The sequence below is a fragment of the Pristis pectinata genome, chromosome 34, assembly GCF_009764475.1.
Source record: "Pristis pectinata isolate sPriPec2 chromosome 34, sPriPec2.1.pri, whole genome shotgun sequence".
NCBI lineage: Eukaryota > Metazoa > Chordata > Chondrichthyes > Rhinopristiformes > Pristidae > Pristis > Pristis pectinata.
The window spans coordinates 11,804,367-11,823,574 of NC_067438.1; the positions used below are offsets into that span (position 1 = coordinate 11,804,367).

Sequence of the window (19,208 nt, forward strand, 5' to 3'; positions counted from 1 at the left end):
GACAGAAGAGCGAGTTTCACCCCATGTGGCTCATTGGGTTCTTTAGGGGTTTCTGGTGGTCAAGGTCTTGGGTTTGGCAGGTGCGGTCGGAGTAGCCGAGGCTGGTAATTGCAGTGCATGTTGTGGATGGTACTCACTGCAACCACTGTGGGTGGAGAACAGACCAAGTGGGCTGCTTTGTCCTGCAGGGTGCTGAGCTTCTGGAGTGTTGTTGGAGCTGTACTCATCCACTGGACAGCATTCCTTCATACTCCGGACGTGCCTTGCAGACAGTGGAAAGGCTTTGGGGTTTCAGAAGGGGAGACCTTCCCTGGCTCAGTCAATGTGTCAACTTTCAATGTGGACTGCCATCTGAAATAGCCCAGCAATCGCTCGGTACAGGGTCAACTGGGTGTGTGGTATCACCTACAAGAATAATTGATAGATTGGTTAATTGGTTTAGTATTGTCACATGTACTGAGATACAGAAAAGCTTTGTTTTGCATGCCAACCATACAGATCATTCCAAACATCAAGGTCGTAGAAGGGAAAAGCAATAACAGATGCAGGATAAAGTGTTACAGGTACAGAGAAAGTGCAGTGCAGGCAGACAATAATGTGCAAGGCCATAATGAGGTAGACTGAAGGTTCAAGAGTCTATCTTTTTCGTACAAGAGGTCCATTAGAGTGCCTTATAACAGCAGGATAAAAGCTGTCCTTGAGCCTGGGGGGGGGGGTGTGTTTTCAAGCTTTTGTATCTTCTGTCCGATGGAAGGGGGAAGAAGAGAGAATGTCCAGGGTGGGAGGGGTCTTTGAATATGAACCTCTCAAGAGGTAACTAAAAGCTTGGTGAATCATCACATATTTCAGAATTAAAGTTCTAACCCTTGTTACAACATTATATAGGAATGTAGATGGCTTCCAGTTATCTTGGTCCCCACATGTTTCTCAATGGCCGTAACAGAACCTATGTCACTGCCATGGAGATGGTGGGTACCACAGTCTGACTCTGTTCATTCATCTCCCCCATCCTTCTCGTCCGCTCCAGGAAGACGGCATCAGGAAGGCAGCAAAGTACCTCTTTGGCGAAGTTGAGGACATTAAGAGACCGTATGTACTGGCCATCACCTCCTACGCTCTCGCCCTGGTCAACCCGACTAGTTCTGAAGCAATTGTGGCATTTGCCATGCTGAAGGAATTGGAAACTTATGACAAAGGTAATCTTCCTGGTCCCATGGCTGTCGGAGTAATGTGCTGTTGTGCGTCTGAAACCAGAGGGCATGGGTTTGGGCTTAGGGTAAGAGGCCTCGTGGGGATCTGAGGAAGACATTTTTCAGCCAGAGGGTGTTTGGTATCTGGAACTCACTGCCTGAGAGGGTGGTGGACACAGACCCCTGCAACGGAAGGAGTATCTGGACGAAAACTTGAATCCCAGGGCAGAGAAGGTTATTCATAGTAATCTATGCTATAAATGGGACTAGTATGGTTAGAAACTTAATGGTTGGCATGGACATGATGGGCCGAAAGGCCTGTTTCTGTCCTCTGTCACTCTTTGACTACTTGAAGGTGTGATTTACTCCACTGAGAATCCACAAGAGATGACATCAGTGTGTTGACAGCCCATGAGAACAACATGTATCCAGTTGAGGGCTTATATTTCTTGTCTCCTTTGGTCTTCTGTCACAACATCCAGCTGCTTCTTCAATAATTCTGGTTCCTCAGATGTCCAGTGAATGACACAAGCATCGGCAGAGTTGTGAACAGGGAAGCAGGGCAAAGCTATGGATCAGCTGCGGATATGGGGGGAGAAGCAGCTGATGGAGTTTAATCCGGGCAAGTACAAGGTGTTGCACTTTGGGAGGTCAGATTTAAGGGGAAAGTGTAGAGTAAATTTTGGATTATGAGGAGAAACTAAGGGAGCTGGGGCTTTACTCTTTGCAGAGAAGGAGGATGAGGGGAGACATGATAGAGGTGTACAAAATATTAAGAGGAATAGATAGAGTGGACAGCCAGCGCCTCTTTCCCAGGGCACCAATGCTCAATACAAGAGGCCATGGCTTTAAAGTAATGGGTGGGAAGTTCAAGGGAGATATCAGAGGAAGGTTTTTCACCCAGAGAGTGGTTGGGGCATGGAATGCGCTGCCTGGGGCGGTGGTGGAGGCAGGTACATTGGTCAAATTCAAGACGTTGTTAGATAAGCATATGGAGGAATTTAAAATAGAAGGATATGTGGGAGGAAGGGGTTAGATGGACTTAGGCAAGGTTTAAAGGTCAGCACAACATTGTGGGCCGAAGGGCCTGTATTGTACTGTTCTATGGTTCTATGGTATAAATGGCAGGACCATCGGGAGCCACTTAAACTGTTGGATGACCTACGTTAATGCAAGACGCTGTCCCGACCAATCCATCAGAGGTCCTTCACATGGTCGTTGCACAACCAGTCCCCCTTGTATTGCTGTGTCCTTTACCGATGAACCAGACTGCAATACTGTCACGCCAAGAGGTTGCTGTCCACAAAACCTTGCGTCTTCTGCATCTGTCCTTACAGACACAGAGTAATACAGCACGGACACGGGCCCTTCGGCCCACTGAATCTGTGCTGACCATTTAGCACCCATTTTGGCTGATCCATTTTTATTCTCCCCACATTCCCACCAACTGCCCCCAAGTACCACCTCTCATCTACACAACTTACCGTGGACAAGTAACCCACCGACCCGTAAGTCGTTGGGATGTGGGAGGAAACCGGAGCACCCGGGAGGGTGGGAACCCACCCGGACACAGGGAGAACGTGCGAACTCCACACACACACACACAGACAGCGCCCGAGGTCGGGATCGAACCGGGGTCTCTGGGGCTGTGAGGCAGCGGCTCTACCTGCTGCTCCAGAGTGCTGCCCAACAGGTCTTCCTGTCACCATAATGTGCTGTTCCTTACAATCTGTGTGTGTGCTTGAATCACGGAACAGAAACCGATTCTCGTTATTGGAAGGTCGATCCAAAGGTGCTGACCATGAAGGAAACCAAGATAAATCGAGTACCACAGGCGTCGGCTATGGAGGTGGAGACCACGGCCTACGCACTGCTCGCGGCCGTACGCATGGAGGAACTCCATTATGCCAACGCTATTGTGAAATGGTTAACGGAACAACGGAACTACGGTGGTGGATTCCGTTCCACCCAGGTATACCTCGCACCCACCAGTCCACGGGCCCATTCCATTCCGTGCATGTCCAACAACAGGTGTCACACTCTGCTCGGGGAGCAGGACTGGGCCACTGTCATTTAGTGAGACCTCAACTCCTCACTGCCCTTGGTGACCTACCACTCCCTCACTTATCAGGAACCTATCTCCCTCTGCCGTAAAAATATTCAAAGACTCTGCCTCCACCGCCCTTTGAGGAAGAGAACTCCAAAGACTGACGACCCTGTGAAAGAATTTTGCCCCTTCTCTGTCTTAAATGGATGACCCATTATCTTTGAACAGTGACCCTCACTTCTCGATTCTCCCACATCCTCTCCACATCACCCTGTCAAAACCCCTCGGGATCTGATGGCTCAATTGAATCTCCTCTCACAAGCCTAGTCTGCCCTGTTTCCTCTGAAGACCACTGTTCTTCTGCAGGATGGATCAGGGCATAACTGCCAACCTTTCACCCAGGTTTAAGCAGAGGTTAAGCTGAAAGAAAGGGCACTTGCCAAAGATCCACAGATAGAATGGGCCATCCATGGGAGGGTCGTAGCTGTACCTGGTCCCATCACTTGGTACAGGCAGCAGTCACGTCAGTCAGTTGGAATGAATCAATTCATTGGCCAGCGGTGACCCCCCTTAAACTCGGACTTTCTCTCTCTTTGTTGCCAAGGATACGGTGGTTGCCCTGGAGGCTCTGTCTGCGTACAGTATTGCGACCTTTCAGCCACAAGAGATCGACATGCAGTTTACATTCAGTAGCCCTGGGAGAAGTGGCAAGAAAATACTCAAGTTGCAGAGGAGTAACGCACTGATTCAGGATGAGCTAAAGGTAGGAATGGGATCTGAAGACAGTCCCAGGGTTTGGTACCAAGCTTGGAGAGGTTTTGTGGTGTTTCATCTGCAGAATGGAAAGAATATTTTGAAGTCTAACAGTGTACGAAGTGGGTCCAGAAACACCCTCGTAACTTCTGCCTTCTTTTGATATTCTTCGGGGAGGAATTCCTGAAGGAATTAGAACAGAGAACGTGGAACAGTACAGCACGGGAACAGAACATTCTGCCCACACTAACTGTGCTGAACACAATGCCAAATTAAACTAAATCCCTTCTGCCTTCACGTGACCCCTATCCCTCCATTCCCTGCAAATCCATGTGCCTGTCTAAAAGCCCCTTACACACCACTATGGTATCTGCTTCCGCCATTCCCCCTGTTCCAGGCACCCACCACTTCCTGGGTACCTTTCCCACTTGGAATTTCTTTGGAGGAGTTGTCGGTAAAGGTTTTCATTGAGAGGGAAACCCTGCAGCAGGACGGTTGACCGCCCATTGCTCAGGAGTTGCCGTCACACAGCAGGTGAAATTGGGAAGGTGCAGAACTGGTGGGGAACCCCGTACCGGACAGTCAATCCGGGCGCGGATGTGCGGAGGTTTGGGAAACAAGTGAACGGAAGGTTGGACGTGCAGCAGGCAACTGAGACAACGTCCCCTACTTTGTGCCTGTGCCCACTGTGCACAGGGCTCCTTGAGGATGGAGCTGAGTGTGGAGGAATGCAATGGTCCAAGTCCCAGGTTCGATCCCGACCTCCGGCGCTGGAGTTGATGTGGAGTTTTAACCTTCACCCTGTGACCCCTGGGTGCTCCGGTCTCCTCCCACATCCCAAGGACTTGTAGGTCGGTGGGTTAATTGGCCGCTGTAAGTTGTCCCTAGTGTGTGGGTGAGAGGTGGAATCTGGGGGGAGTTGCTGGGAATGTGGGGAGAATAAAATGGGATTGGTGTTGATGTGGGTAAGTGGGTGCCTGTTGGTTGGCATGGACTCGATGGGCTGAAGGGCCTGTTTCCGTGTGGTATAACTCTGTAACTCTATGAATAAGTTGGCTCCCAGTGCAGGAGCACATTGGATTTCCCAATGAATCTGGGACCAGTTGGGTTGGATCCTGACCACGGAACCCACACAGTCCCAGACGGTTCAGAGAACAATAATCTGTGTGTTGGCCTGTTGTCCATTTACACAGTCCTGTCACATCACCCATGGGTACGTTGTTATCCTGACTGGTTGCATCACGGTCTGGGACAACAATTTGAATGTTCAGGAATGTAAGAAGCTGCAGAGAGTAGTGGACTCAGCCCAGTACATCACGGGCACATCCCTCCCCACCATCGGGAGTATCTACAGGAGGCGCTGCCTCAACAAGGCAACGTCCATCATCAAAGATCCCCACCATCTGGGCCGTGCCATCTTCTCACAGCTACCATCGGGCAGGAGGTTCAGAAGCCTGAAGTACAACACCACCAGGTTCAAGAACTCAACCATTCAGTTCTTGAACCAACCTGCAAATTTCTAATCACTACCTCAGTACAGCAACACCATGACCACGTTGATCACTTTGCACTGCAATGGACTTTGTATTTTTGTTCTATGTTCTTTCTTGTGTAATTTATGTTTAATTTATGTTTTTCTTGTGAATGCTGCTTCTCTGATGCTCTGTGCCTGTGATGCTGCTGCAAGTAAGTTTTTCATTGCACCTGTGCACACATGGACTTGTACGTGTGACAATAAACTCGACTTTGACCTTCCTTTTCAGTTCCCGCTGGGCGACAACATTAACATCGAGCTCTCCGGCTCAGGCAATGGGACACTCACGGTGAGTAAAGGGTCTCCAACTCTTACTTGTGCCTCTGAATTTATTTGTTTTAATCCTGCGCAGAACGAGGACATTACTGGCAGGGCCAGCATTTAATGCCCATCCCTACGCGCCCTCGAGAAGGTGGGGGGGGGGGGGGGCTGAGCCGCCATCTTGAGCCGCTGCAGCTTGAGCCGCCATCCTGAGGCGCTGCAGTCCTTCTGGTGAAGGTGCTCCCGCAGTGCTGGTGGGGAGGGAGTTCCGGTGACGTTGAGGGAACGGTGACTGATTTACAAATCAGGATGGTGAGAGACGTGGAGCAGTGATGCTCCCACACACCTTCTTGGTGGTGGAGGTCCTGGGTTCAGGAGGTACTGATGGAGTAGCCTGGGCAAGGAACTGCAGTGCACTTCAGTAGATGATACACACTGCAGTCACTGCGTGCGGGGGGTAAAGGGAAGGAAGGTTCAGGGTGGTGGACGTGGACACAATCAAGTGGGTGGTGTCCAGCTGACTGAGAGAGAGAGCCCAAAACCAGGGAGCCATATGTACAACCTCACTGATAAATGGAAACTAATTCAGGAGAAACGTATTCTTACCAGATTGTGGAACTTTTGCCAGCGCAAAGAATTTGAGATGAGAGAGAATCCTATCCGGATGCGTCACAGCTTGGTGTGGCAACTGCTCTGCCCAAGACCACGAGAAGTTGCTGAGAGTTGTGGACGCAGCCCGGTCCGTCTCACAAACCAGCCTCCCCTCCATGGACTCTGTCTACGCTTCCCACTGCTTCGGGGAAGCAGGCAACATAATCAAGGTCACCTCCCGCCCCGGACATTCTCTCTTTTCCCCTCTCCCGTCGGGCAGAAGATACAAAAGTTTGAGAACATGTACCACCAGGCTCAAGGACAGCTTCTATCCTGCTGTTGTCAGACTCAGACTATTGAACGGACCTATCCTTCGCTGAAAGATGAACTTTTGATCTCCCAATCTACCTCATCGTGGCCCTTGCACTTTATATGCCTCCCTGCACTGCACTGTCTCTGTAACTCAACACTATATTCTGCATTCCATTTTCTTTCTACTACCTCGATGTACTTATGTGTTTGGAATGGTCTGTCTGGATGGCAGGCAAACAGAAGCTTTTCACTGCATCTCGGTACATGTGACAATAAGAAACCAATTCCAATACCAACTCCAGATACTTCCAAGAGAAGCTCACTTCATTTCTCATACTTCCCATGACATAGAAGGAGGCCATTTGGCCCATCAGGTCCATGCTGGTTCTCAGAAGGACCTCATCAGTCCCATTCCCCCACATATTTCCCTGTAACCTATTCTCCCCCCATTCCCATTGACCCCCCCCCCCCAGATTCTGCCACTCACCTGCACACAATTTACAGTTAACCTACCAACGCTGGGATGTGGGAGGAAACCGGAGCTCCCGGGGGAAACCCACGGGGTCAGAGGGAGACAGCACCCGAGGTGAGGATCGAACCCGTGTCGCTGGAGCTGTGAGGCAGCGGCTCTACCTGCTACGCCACTGGGCCGCCTTTGTCACAGTGAATAAAAACTCAGGTGTAGTCGCTGCTCATTTTAACTGGGATTAATCTGTGGAATTTGTAGATTCTGAAAACGTACCAGGTTTTGGAAGAGACCAGCAATACCTGCGGACATTTACGGCTGGAAGTATCGGTCCGAGGCAAGGTGGAATACGCAGGTGAGGAATGGGAGACACAGCGTTCAATGATTCAGAGGTGTAGGAGACCATCGGCCCATCATGTGTGTACTGGTTCAGTTATAGCTGGTCCCACCCTCCCGGATCCTGCACATTAGTCTGCAGTTCCTCATCCCAGCCACCTCTCCAACTTCCCCTTACCACGGTTTACAGAATCAGCTCACTCCCCATTTCCGAGCCGGTCATTCCAGATCCTTCATTAACAGTTGGGGTGTTGAGTACAAAGGTCGGGAGGTCATGTAGCTGTATAGAATGTAGTCCACATGTGGAGCACTGTGTGCAATTCTGGTCACCACCCTACAGGGAGGATGTGGCAGCTTTGGAGAGTGTGCAGAAGTGGTTCATGAGGATGCTGCCTGGATTGGAGAGTATTACCTGTAAGGAAAGTCCGGACAAACTTGGACTGCTTTATCTGGAGTGTCGGAGGCTGAGGGGAGAGCTGATGGAAGATTATGAGAGGCATAGATAGGGTTAATAAGAGTCCTTTTCTCCCCAGGGCAGAAACATCAAACACTAGAGGGCACGAGTTTAGGGTGAGAGGGGGAAAGTTTAAAGGAGATGTGTGGAGCAAGTGTTTCACACAGAGGGTGGTGGGTGCCGGGAACGGGCTGCCGGGGGAGGTAGTGGAGGCAGGTTGACAACATTTAAGGCAGGGAACAGAGGGATTAGTTAGACTGGCATTGTGGTCGGTGCAGACAGGATGGGCCGAAGGGCCTGTTCCTGCGCTGTTCTGTGTTCCGTGTTCTGTGCTGGCAGCTCTCCCAGGTGAAACAACTTTCCCTCTGCTCCAGACCGCTGCCCTGGGATAACCTTTCACCAGCTGAGTGCAGTCAGTTCCTGAGCAGGCACACAGTGCGAGGCTTCAGTTAACGGTGGGAACATTGCCCAGGACTTTTACCGTCAAGCATTGGCAGGAATAAAAGTTGCTGGAACTACTCAACGGACCAGGCAGCAACTGTGGAGAGAGTTACAGAGTGAGGTGATTGCCTCACATCAGTGACCTTACATCAGAATTCCCTGTTTCCTGGTCCATCCACTGATTCCCACCCACTTCCACGTTCAAGGATGCCCCGAGCTTCAGGCAGAATTTGAGTCTCTGGCTCTTTGTCTCAGTGGGAACCCCTGACATCAGTCAGGTTGGCTTCAATAAAGAACTAGGGGGCACGGGTTTAAGGTGAGAGGGGAGAGGTTTAATAGGAACCTGAGGGGCAACTTTTTCACCCAGAGGGTGGTCAGTATGTGGAACGAGCTGCCAGAGGAGGTGGATGAGGCAGGTTCATTAACAACATTTGAAAGGTACTTGGACAGTTACATGGATAGGAAAGGTTTAGAGGGACATGGGCCAAATGCAGGGAAATGGGACCAGCTTGGATGGGAATCTTGGTCGGCATGGACCAGTTGGGCTGAAGGGCCTGTTTCCGTGCTGCATGACTCTGTGACTCCCTTTCATTGTCTCTAACCTTCTCTCCCACCTCACAGCACCAGGGCTCAGCGAGTGAACGAATAGTTCGGGATTCTGATGAAATTATATTTATAAATTCATATTTCACATGGCCAGAAGACCGTTCAGCCCATCGAGTCTACGCCATTTCACAGAGCAATCCCATCAATCCCTGTGACCTATTCTCCCTCACAGGCATTAACTCCCTGCTGACCCTACACCAGGCATCATTTCCAGGATCCAATTAACCCACTGACCTGCATGTTGTTGGGATGTAGGGAGGAAACTGGAGCACCCGGGGGAATCCCACCCGGTCACAGGGAGAACGTGCAAGTACTAACTCAATGTAACTGCACTGTGTAATGAATTGACCTGTACAATTCGGTATGCAAGACAAGTTTTTCACTGTACCTCGGTACAAGTGACAATAATAAACCAATGCCAATGCCAATACCAAACTCCAAACACAGACAGCGCCGGAGTTCAGGATTGAACCCGGGTTGCTGGGCATTTCCCACAGCCGGACACTGCCTGCGCTCCTGCATACGTGATTGGATATCTGCGGGCGGTGGAGTTGGCCGCGGGAAGAGGCTGCATCTCAAGGCTCAAGGGGACTGGTGCCGCTGGCATAAAATTGAGGGGCCAGGTGCGAAGTGCACCCAGCATGTCGACGGACATTTGGGAGAGAGGCTGGGGTGAGGGAAATTAAGTGGAGGGTGTGGGAGGGGATGGATGGGATTGGGCTGAAAGCTGGCATTGACTTGATGGGCTGAATGGCCACCCTCTAAGCTGTAAGGAAACGTATATCCAGTGACCTCCAGCTCATCTCTGGATCCAGAATCCCAATGTCAAGGCACATGAGGTCAGGGATGAGCTGTCAGGCAGAGAGGAGACTTGGCTCAGTTCCTTGCTGCTTTTAACCTCTCTTGGGAATCAGGAACCGCTGGTCGACGCCACGTGTGCCTTCACTGACAGTGAGGTCTCCTTCCCTGCAGCTCAAGATGATTACTTAGACTACGGAGATTATGGAGAAGGCTTGGCAGCGGATCAACCGGTCAGTGGGATTGGCTGGTACGACCTACGATCCCGGAGAAGGAGGCAGGCCCCAGCTGCGGATAACGCCGAGGTCCTTTATTACGAAATCTGCTTCTGGTCAGTGTTACTAAGCCTCTGTCACGGGGAGCTTTGGATCAGAAGTAAAGAGAGCGCAGTGGTATCTCGACTGTGTTGGGTTTATGGTCCCATACACTGTGTTAATGGTTCAGGCACAACAGTCTAATCCAGGCCATCCCACTCGTTAAACTGGTCTGAAATCAAACGTCACACGGATTGTAAAAGCCCATCGCGGAGTCCTGGGTTCAATCCTGACTCTGGCATTGTTTGTGTGTAAGATAAGATACACTAAGATAAGATTTCTTTATTGGTCGCATGTACATCGAAACACACAGTGAAATGCATCTTTTGCGTAGAGTGTTCGGGGGACAGCCCGCAAGTGTTGCCACGCTTCCAGCGCCAACATAACATGCCCACAACTTCCTAACCCATACGTCTTTGGAATGTGGGAGGAAACTGGAGCACGTGGAGGAAACCCACACAGACACAAAGAGAACGTACAAACTCCTTACAGACAGCGGCTGGAATTGAACCCAGGTCACTGGCGCTGTAATAGCGTTACGCTAACTGCTACACTACTGTGGAATTTGCACGTTCACCCTGTGACCGCATGGGTTTCCCCCGGGTACTCGGGCTCCCTCCCACATCCCAAAGACCTGCAGGTTGGTGGGTTAATTGTCCACTGTAGATTGCCCCTAGTGTGTGGGTGAGGGGTAGAATCTGGGGGGAGTTTGATGGGATTTTGGGGAGAATAAAATGGGATCGGTGTCAGATAAATGTAAAAGGCAGGCTGATGGTCAGTGTTGACTCAGTTGGCCTGCTTCCGTGCTGTAGAACGGATTGGTGTTGATGAGGGTAAGTGGGTGCCTGAGGGTTGGCATGGACTCAATGGGCTGAAGGGCCTGTTTCTGTGCTGTATAACTCTGTGACTCTATGACTAAGTTGTCTCCCAGTGCAGGAACACATTGGATTTCCCAATGAATCTGGTACCAGTTGGGTTGGATCCTGACCACGGAACCCACACAGTCCCAAGAGCAGACGGTTCAGAGAACAATAATCTGTTTGTTGGTCTGTTGTCCATTTGCACGGTCCTGTCACATCACCCATGGCTATTTTGTTATCCTGACTGGTTGCATCACAGTCTGGTACGGCAATTTGAATGCACAGGAACGTATGAAGCTGCAGAGATTAGTGGACTCAGCCCAATACATCCATCCCCACCATCAGTAGTATCTACAGCAGGCGCTGCCTCAGGAAGGCAACACCCATCATTAAAGATCCCCACCATCCGGGCTGTGCCGTCTTCCATGACAGTTGACCTACAGGCAGGAGTCCTACTGTCCTTACCTGGTCTCGCCAACACGTGACTTTGGACTTGTGGCGACTGATCCGTCCCTCTGGAACAGGCCTGCAAACCCCCTGCTCAGTCAGTAGGGGAGGGTGATGAATGGTGGGTTTTAAAGTGGCTTCCAGTGGCTGTGGATAAATTCAGCATATTGGGTAAATTGGTGGCTTTGTGTAAACTTCACACAGTGAGGTAATACAACAAACGTATCACCACTGGATGGTTTACGTGGCTGAATCAGACGTCTGGGTTCAGCCTGTGGTATGTGTCGGTCACAGCGACCTTGACACAAGCAAACTGTGGTTACAAACCTCCTGCCTCAGTCCTTACACTAACCTGCTGACAGGTGACTGCAGACCACCGAACCACACCCCCACGGGACAGTCCAGCAGGTCATACATCTGAAGGGGCTGTGTGGGACAGAGCACAAATACTGGGCTTGTCAGCAATGATTATGTCCCGTCAATAAATACACTGAAACGTTCCAATAATCCGGCACTCGCGAGACTCTGGTGATACCGGAATGACAGATTTTCCAGCCTATCGGATGTTACTCGCATTAATTCCCCAGCACACTTTTAATTCGCCTTTTTTGGTAAATTTTTGATTGAACACTGTGTGGGCAACGGGCCTCAGTGAGAGAGACAGAGTGTGACAAGTGAGCTCAGTGTGACTGAGTTTAAAGAGAGCTCAGGAAATGGGGCCTCAGGGAGCTTAAAGGGAAGTAGGCAACAGAACCCTGGTGAATTTAACAGGAGCTCCGGAAACGTCACCCAGATGCTGAACCATTGGGATTTCTGAACAATCGGATGCAGATCTTTGGAGTTTTACCGCAATGTTTTTGCACCATTGCTTTAACAATCAGATATCGGTGTTCCATATTTTGTTCCGTCCTGTTTGCCTTCTGTACAACCAGTTCCGATCTGGAGTTCAGTGCACACCAAAGCTGTAAAGACTGAAGTTAAGTTATTAATTCACCTGTCTAAAAGCTCTGGTCAGGAATTGCTTCAAATTAACTGATGTTCTGCGATTTGAAACAAATGAGGATCATAAAAAGCCCTTGAAGTAACGTCCTGCCATTGCATTCAGCAAGGTTTGCAGTTTGTCTGGTTGAAGTTGTTCTACTTTGCATTCACTTTGTGTCTACAATAACCAGTTTCATTTTGGCTCAGATATCAACAGATGAATGTTGGGAAGGAACTAATTCAGCCTTTATCCGTCTATTTCCCAAAGGCACGTGGCTGATGGAGCCAATGGTCAGGAACCCTCGGGTATGGCGATCGTGGACATCTCCTTGCTCAGTGGATTTGAGCCTGATGATACAGAGCTGCAGAAGGTCAGGATTTCTCCGTCTACACACCTTTACAGGGGAACAATGGGAGTTGTGTGTAACCGATGACAACCAATTCCAGCTCTTTGAGGCAATGCGATTTGTCTGTCTCTCCATCCTGAGTCCCCTGGTCCAGTCCCATCCCATCTACATCCAGGACACCTCGCATGCCCTCCACCATTTTGACAACTTCCGATTCCCCTGCCCCCATCACCTCATCTACACCCTGGACGTCCCATCTTTATACACCTCCTGAAGCCCTCCGTTTCTTGCTGCAACAACGATCCACCAGCTCCCCCCCCCCCCCCCCCCCCCACGAACACTCTCATCCGCCTGGCTGAACTTGTTCTTAAAGAGTCCTGATGCTGGGTTTCGATCCAAAATGTCGCCGATTCCTTTCCTCCCTCAGATGCTGCTCGACCCGCTGAGTTCCTCCAGCAGATTATTTATTGCTCCAGATTCCAGCATCTGCGGTCTCTCCTGTATCTCTGTTGTCAGAGACATTGTTTAGTCTGAAGAAGGAACAGGTTAGGAATATAAAACTGTGAGGGGGCCTCATTATGTCCCACCCTGTCTGGACTGGGACTGTTCTTTAAGAATTCACTGGAGTACAGAAGAACAAGAGAGGATCTCATGGAAAGCTAAAAAATTCCAACAGCATTGGACAGAGTGGATCCAGAAGGACCTTCCTGATGGCGGGAAAGCCCAGAGCCAGGAGTCACAACCTTAGGATATGGGGAATGCCATTTAGAATCGAGATCAGGTCGGAGGCCAATTTATTAAATATGTTCGAAAAGGGAGTGGACATCCTTCGTAAAGCCAAAGGATCAAGGGGTGTGGGGAGAAGGTAGGAAGACAGTCCTGAAGTGAACATGTTGAATGCAGAGAGGCACAAAGGGCTCAATGGCATTGAGTCATACAGCACAGAAACAGGCCCTTCAGCCCACCGAGTCCATACTGCCCATCATGCCTTTCCATTACTAATCCCACTTGCCTGCATTAATCCCATAGCCATCTACATCCTGCTCATTCACCTGTCCCGGTGCCTCTTGAACGTTGTCAGTTCCTGCCTCCACCCCCTCCTCTGGCAGCTCCTTCTGGGTACCAACCACTCTGTGTGTGAACAATTTACCCCTCAGATCCCCACTAAATCCCTTTCACCTCAAACCCATGCCCTCTAGTTTAGGACACCTCTACCCTGGGAAACAGACTCTGCCCAACTACCCAGTTCCCATTCCCGACGTGTTGTGATATTGTTCTGAAGAGCTTGTGGCAGACCTTACATTTATTGTCCGTTATTGGTATTGGTTTATTATTGTCAGTTGTACTGAGGTACAGTGAAAAACTTGTCCTGCGTACTGATTGTACAAATCAATTCATTACACAGTGCAGTTACATTGCGTTAGTACAGAGTGCATTGAGGCGGTACAGGTAAAAACAATAAAAGAGTACAGAGTAAAGTGTCACAGCTACAGGGAAGTGCACTGCAGGTAGACAATAAGGTGCAAGGTCACAACAAGGTAGATTGTGAGGTTAAGAGTCATCTCATCGTATAAGGGAACCATTCAATAGTCTTATCACAGTGGGGTAGAAGCTGTCCTTGAGCCTGGTGGTATGTGCCTCAGGTGTTAGTTGCTCCAATGGAGGCCTCCTCTGGTCAGGAATGAGATGGCTCCATGTTCCCTCCAATATTTGGTCCCATCCTTGGTAACTTTTGGCCTCCCAGCTGAGTCCGGTGTCAAGAAGGTCCGAGATTTTCCACCTCCCCATCCAAGTGAACTGTGCAATACTCAGGATGGGTTGTGTGAGTCTGGTTCAATCTCCCACCAACTTCATGCAACTCTGGAGAAACTGTGAGTCCAGTGGTTCAGATACCAGCCCAGTAATGCAGAGATCTGGATTAATAACCGGGCTCGTGAGCCAATATTGAATTTAGACTCAGTCAATGAAATAAATCGAGAATTAAGAGGTGGGAATCAGAGACGGTAACCTTGAAACTACTCATCGCAAAACCCATCTGATGTACTAATGTTCTTCAGGGAAGGAATTTCCACTGTCAGATGGTCCAGACCCAGACAACACCGCTGGCCGTGAAGAGGTAATAAGAGGGATATCAAAACAGGAAATGCTGGAAACACTCAGCAGGTCGGGCAGCATCTGTGGGGAAAGGAACAGAGTTAATGTTTCAGGTGGACAACCTTTCAGCTGTCCTTTCCTGTCAATGAAGTCATTCTGGACCTGAAACAGGAAATGATGGAAGCAGCCAGCAGGTCAGGCAACTGCGGTGGACCGGGCTTCGACCTGAAATGTTAACTCGGTTTCTCTCCCCACAGACGCTGCCTGACCCGCTGAGTGTTCCCAGCAGTTCCTGTTTGTAATTCACATCTGGGTCAAATAAGATACAAGGAAGGTTGGGTGGGTGTGAGGTGGGACCCATCGGTAATGATTCAGGAAGCCACATGTCACTGTATTCAACTACAGAGCAAAGAAACACACTTCTGTCTGTAGAGAGTGGGTGGAGTGAACTGACAGTAATTGGAACATTTTTATTTTTCAGTTATCACAACTTGCGGATCGGTACATCGATCACTATGAATCCAAAGATGGAAGAGTGCTGCTTTACCTTAATTCGGTAATGTCTGTGTGTGTGTGTGTGTGTGTGGGTGTGTGTATACATGTTTCATTCAGTATATAGTTTGGTATAAGTTTACCCCCTTTCTGTCCCGGACAGCCCTCTCGGACTATCGGAAGGTCAGCGTCCCTTGTGGGACCTTCACTCACAGACAGGAGACCTGGGGCATTCTACCTGCTGGGGGACGGGGAAAGTTCCCTCAATAACCCAAGGCCGGTGGGAGCAAGCTCAGCTCCAGAATGGGTCAGGACTTCCTTCCATCATCACTGAGTGAGATCAGTGTACTGGGGGGGAGGGGTGGGTGGGGGGCTGTGCTGATGCTGGGAAACCTGATGTATCAGCAATGTAACGCTGGGTGGACGGGAAGGAGCGCTGTGTTGAGGCAATAATGAACAATTCCACAATGTAAGTGGTGTTTTGGAGGTCAAGTAGAGAGGAGGAAGGTAGGAACTATTCTGAAGGGCAGAATGAAATCTATTATCTTCATGTTAAATCAAAGCCAACTGAGGAATTGTTATCGACGGGGCAGATGCAGTTTAGTTGCTGTTTTAATAATAACATTTAATGAACTTAATTATTGAGATAAAGGGGCATTTAATCAGCACCATCACCTCAGCTCTGAACTCAGTCTGCACCACTGCATAAATAATCGTGTTGATGCAGGATTGGTCATTGGTTTATTGTTGTCACATGTACCGAGATACAGTGAGAAGCTTTCATTGATGTGCGATCCAGACAGATCATTCCATGCTTAAGTACATCGAGGTAGTAAAAAAGAAAACAGAATGTAGAATATGGTGTTGCAGTTCCAGAGACAGTGCAGTGCAGGGGGACACATAAAGTGCAAGGGCCATGATGAGGTAGATTGGGAGATCAAGGGTTCATCCAACTTTCATTGCCAAAGTCATGTTCAAGTTGTACACAGGAGGGGGAGGGCAGATGTATTCCCAGGGGCAGTGGGATCTGGCACAAAGAATCTATTATCTTAAAGTCACATCAGGACTCACTTTAACATGCCATTGCCTCAAACTGTCTCCCACCGAAATGATCAAACACCGAATGATCAAAATGTGGGGGGAGGCCCTTTGGCCCCTCAAGTCCCTGCTGGGCTCAGTGGGAGTCATCAAGGCCAGAGAAGTCGTAGTTAGACAAAAGTGTTTGGAGAGAAGTGGGGTCGAGGTCCAGAAACCTGCCTCACGCCTCATCCAGACCCACATCAGTCTGGTTGACAAATGCCACTTACTTCACTGGAAGAGCAATGGACAGTATAATAAGGTATGAAGGCACAGTAGGGTAGATCTGATGGGCTGAATGGCCTCCTTCTATCCCTAGAAAGGCTGTTGTGAGAGAGCTCATTCAGCCAGTGTTGGTTTCTGAAGCGGTTTTGATGTTCCTCATGCAGGTCACTAAAGACAAAGAATGTGTGGCCTTTGGCGCGAAGCAGATAATTCCCATCGGATTGATCCAACCGGCAAGCGCCACACTTTATGACTACTACAACCCGAGTGAGTACGTCTGGTTAGTGTGAAGGTCTCACCGCGGTGGAGGTGAATCGCTCCACCTAACCAGCAGCGTATTAGACACGTTAAGTAACCGGAGAAGGGACACATGGGCTGATGGGGCCGGATGGAGTGAAGTGCCCCTGGTCGTCAGTGGAAGCTGACACCGAGACACTCCTGGTCTCTCATTATCAGGCAAGAGTGGCTTGCTTACTTTTAACCACTGCTTACGTATGAGTGGTGGCATTGAGACCACTTCAGACGAGCACAAAGAACACAAGAAGGAGGCCATTGGGCCCCTCGATCCTGCCCTGCCTTTCAATACGATCATGGCTGCTCTGCCCCAGGCCTTAACCCCTCCTCTGTGCCAGTTCCCCACAGCCCTCAATCCCCCGATCTTTCTAAAATCAGTCCAGCTCCGCCTTAGATACTTCCACAGATCTGGCCTCCACCTCGCTCTGGGGCAGAGAATTACAGAGACTCTTGTGAGAAGAAGTAGCTACACACCTCAGCTTTAGCTGACCGCCCTGATCTTGTAATTCTGTGCCCTCGTTCGAGACTCTCCCACCAGCAGAAATGTCTTGATATCCATCCTGTTACCCATTAGGACCTTAAGTTTCAATAAGATCGCACTTCATTCTTCTAAACTCCAAAGAATACTGACTGTTCACCCTCTCCTGGTAGGACAACATTCTCATCCCAAGAATTAGCTTGGTGAATCTCATCTGGAATACCTCCAATGCCATGGTATCCTTTCTGAGGGAAGGGGAATTATTCCCTTGTGCCCACTGTGCTCGAGAGCTGATGGTGAGTCACAAACAGATGTGTCTGAGACACGAGTGATTTCACTCGTGCACCGGTCACTGACACAGCTCCCAGTATCAGAAGCACCAAAGAGAGAAATTCCACTGCAAGATGATAGGTTAGGACTCTGTGCATTGACTGAGTGATCAGTTAACGAACAGGTCCACTGTCCAAACACTGCAAATGTCAAAAAGATTAGAGAAAACCACAAAACGCTGGAAACACTCAGCAGGTCAGGCAGCATCTGTGGAGGGAGAAAAACAGACAACATTTCATGTCAGTGACCTTTGTCAGAATCCCTGCACACCACACCATGCACTAATCGCAGTTTACGTGCATGTGTGTATGCGTGTGCGTGTGTGTGTGTATGAGTGGGCGTGTGTGTGTGTGTATGAGTGGGCGTGTGTGCGTGTGTGTGAATTCATATGTGTATGTCTGTAACTAGATGGAGTGTGTTTGTGTGTGTGTGTACAATAATGTGGTGTGTGCACATCTGTGCATGTTTGACTGAATGTGTGTCTGAGTGCGTGTAAGTGTGTATGAGTGTGTGTGAATGTGTGTTTGGGTATGTCTGTGTGTGTGTGCCTGTGTATGGGTGTGAGAGTGACTGTTAGTGTGTTTGGGTATGTCTGGGTATGAGTGTGTCTGTGAGTGTGCGTGTGTAAGTGTGTAAGTGAGTGGGTGTGTGTCCATGCTACCTGAGGACACACTCCGTGCTACCCTGACGATCTGGTGCTCGGGTTTCAGGTTCCAGCTGCACCGTGTTTTACAACGCTCCGGAACAAAGCACCGTGGTGTCCAAACTCTGCCAGAATGAGGTCTGTGAGTGCGCTGAAGGTGAGTTGCCGTGGGTGTAGGACACAGCACCGACCCTCAGTCCCCCTCCGCTGCCTCACCCATGCTGCCCAGACAGTCGCCCCTTCAGCTGTGGGAGCCGGGAACATTCTCCACCAGCGGTCACCGAGGGGGAGAAGGTGATGAGGGTTCGACGGAGGAAGGGAGGAGCGTGGTCCGAGAGGACAGATTTCACGCAGCGAGGCGAGAGAGACTCAGCCGTGCCAACGGGGACTGGGGAGATACCTGACTGCGGGGCAGTGGTGAGAGAGCAGGTGGTCGAGGCCAATGGGATCGTTCTATCAGTTGGCAAAATGGGCCGAATGGCCTCTTTCGCTGCTGTACCATTCTCAGTTAACGTGAGCACATTAGAGCAGAGATCTTGGGGTTTGCTTCATGGATCCATCAGCCCGCACACACTGCTGCGGTGTCCGGTCACCCGGTTTGCTCTGACTACCCGGCCGGGAACGGTTCGGCCTCACACGGACCAAAACCCAAACAGACGTATCGGGAGCTGGAGCGAGGCCCTCGGCTCCCCCCGAGTCCGCTCCGCCGTTCACCCAGATCTGGCTGTGACCTCCACTCTGCATTTCCCGTCAGCATTTCAGAGGGAGCTGAGGGGCGACTTCTTCCCTCAGAGGGCGGTGGGTGTGGGGGGGGGGGGGGGAGCTGCCGGGGGCAGT

General features: G+C 50.1%; 1 protein-coding gene across 1 annotated transcript in view; it reads left to right on the forward strand.

The window, feature by feature from the left end:
- The window catches only part of LOC127585876 (complement C4-like), an 85,747-nt gene that overhangs the window by 59,454 nt on the left and 7,085 nt on the right, over positions 1-19,208 (forward strand). The window contains exons 28-37 of the mRNA XM_052043587.1: positions 1,028-1,196; positions 2,948-3,162; positions 3,842-4,000; positions 5,754-5,813; positions 7,416-7,509; positions 9,964-10,120; positions 12,660-12,762; positions 15,314-15,388; positions 16,791-16,893; positions 18,439-18,528. Coding sequence (XP_051899547.1) covers positions 1,028-1,196; positions 2,948-3,162; positions 3,842-4,000; positions 5,754-5,813; positions 7,416-7,509; positions 9,964-10,120; positions 12,660-12,762; positions 15,314-15,388; positions 16,791-16,893; positions 18,439-18,528 — 1,225 coding nt within the window. The remainder of the gene's footprint in view (positions 1-1,027; positions 1,197-2,947; positions 3,163-3,841; positions 4,001-5,753; positions 5,814-7,415; positions 7,510-9,963; positions 10,121-12,659; positions 12,763-15,313; positions 15,389-16,790; positions 16,894-18,438; positions 18,529-19,208) is intronic.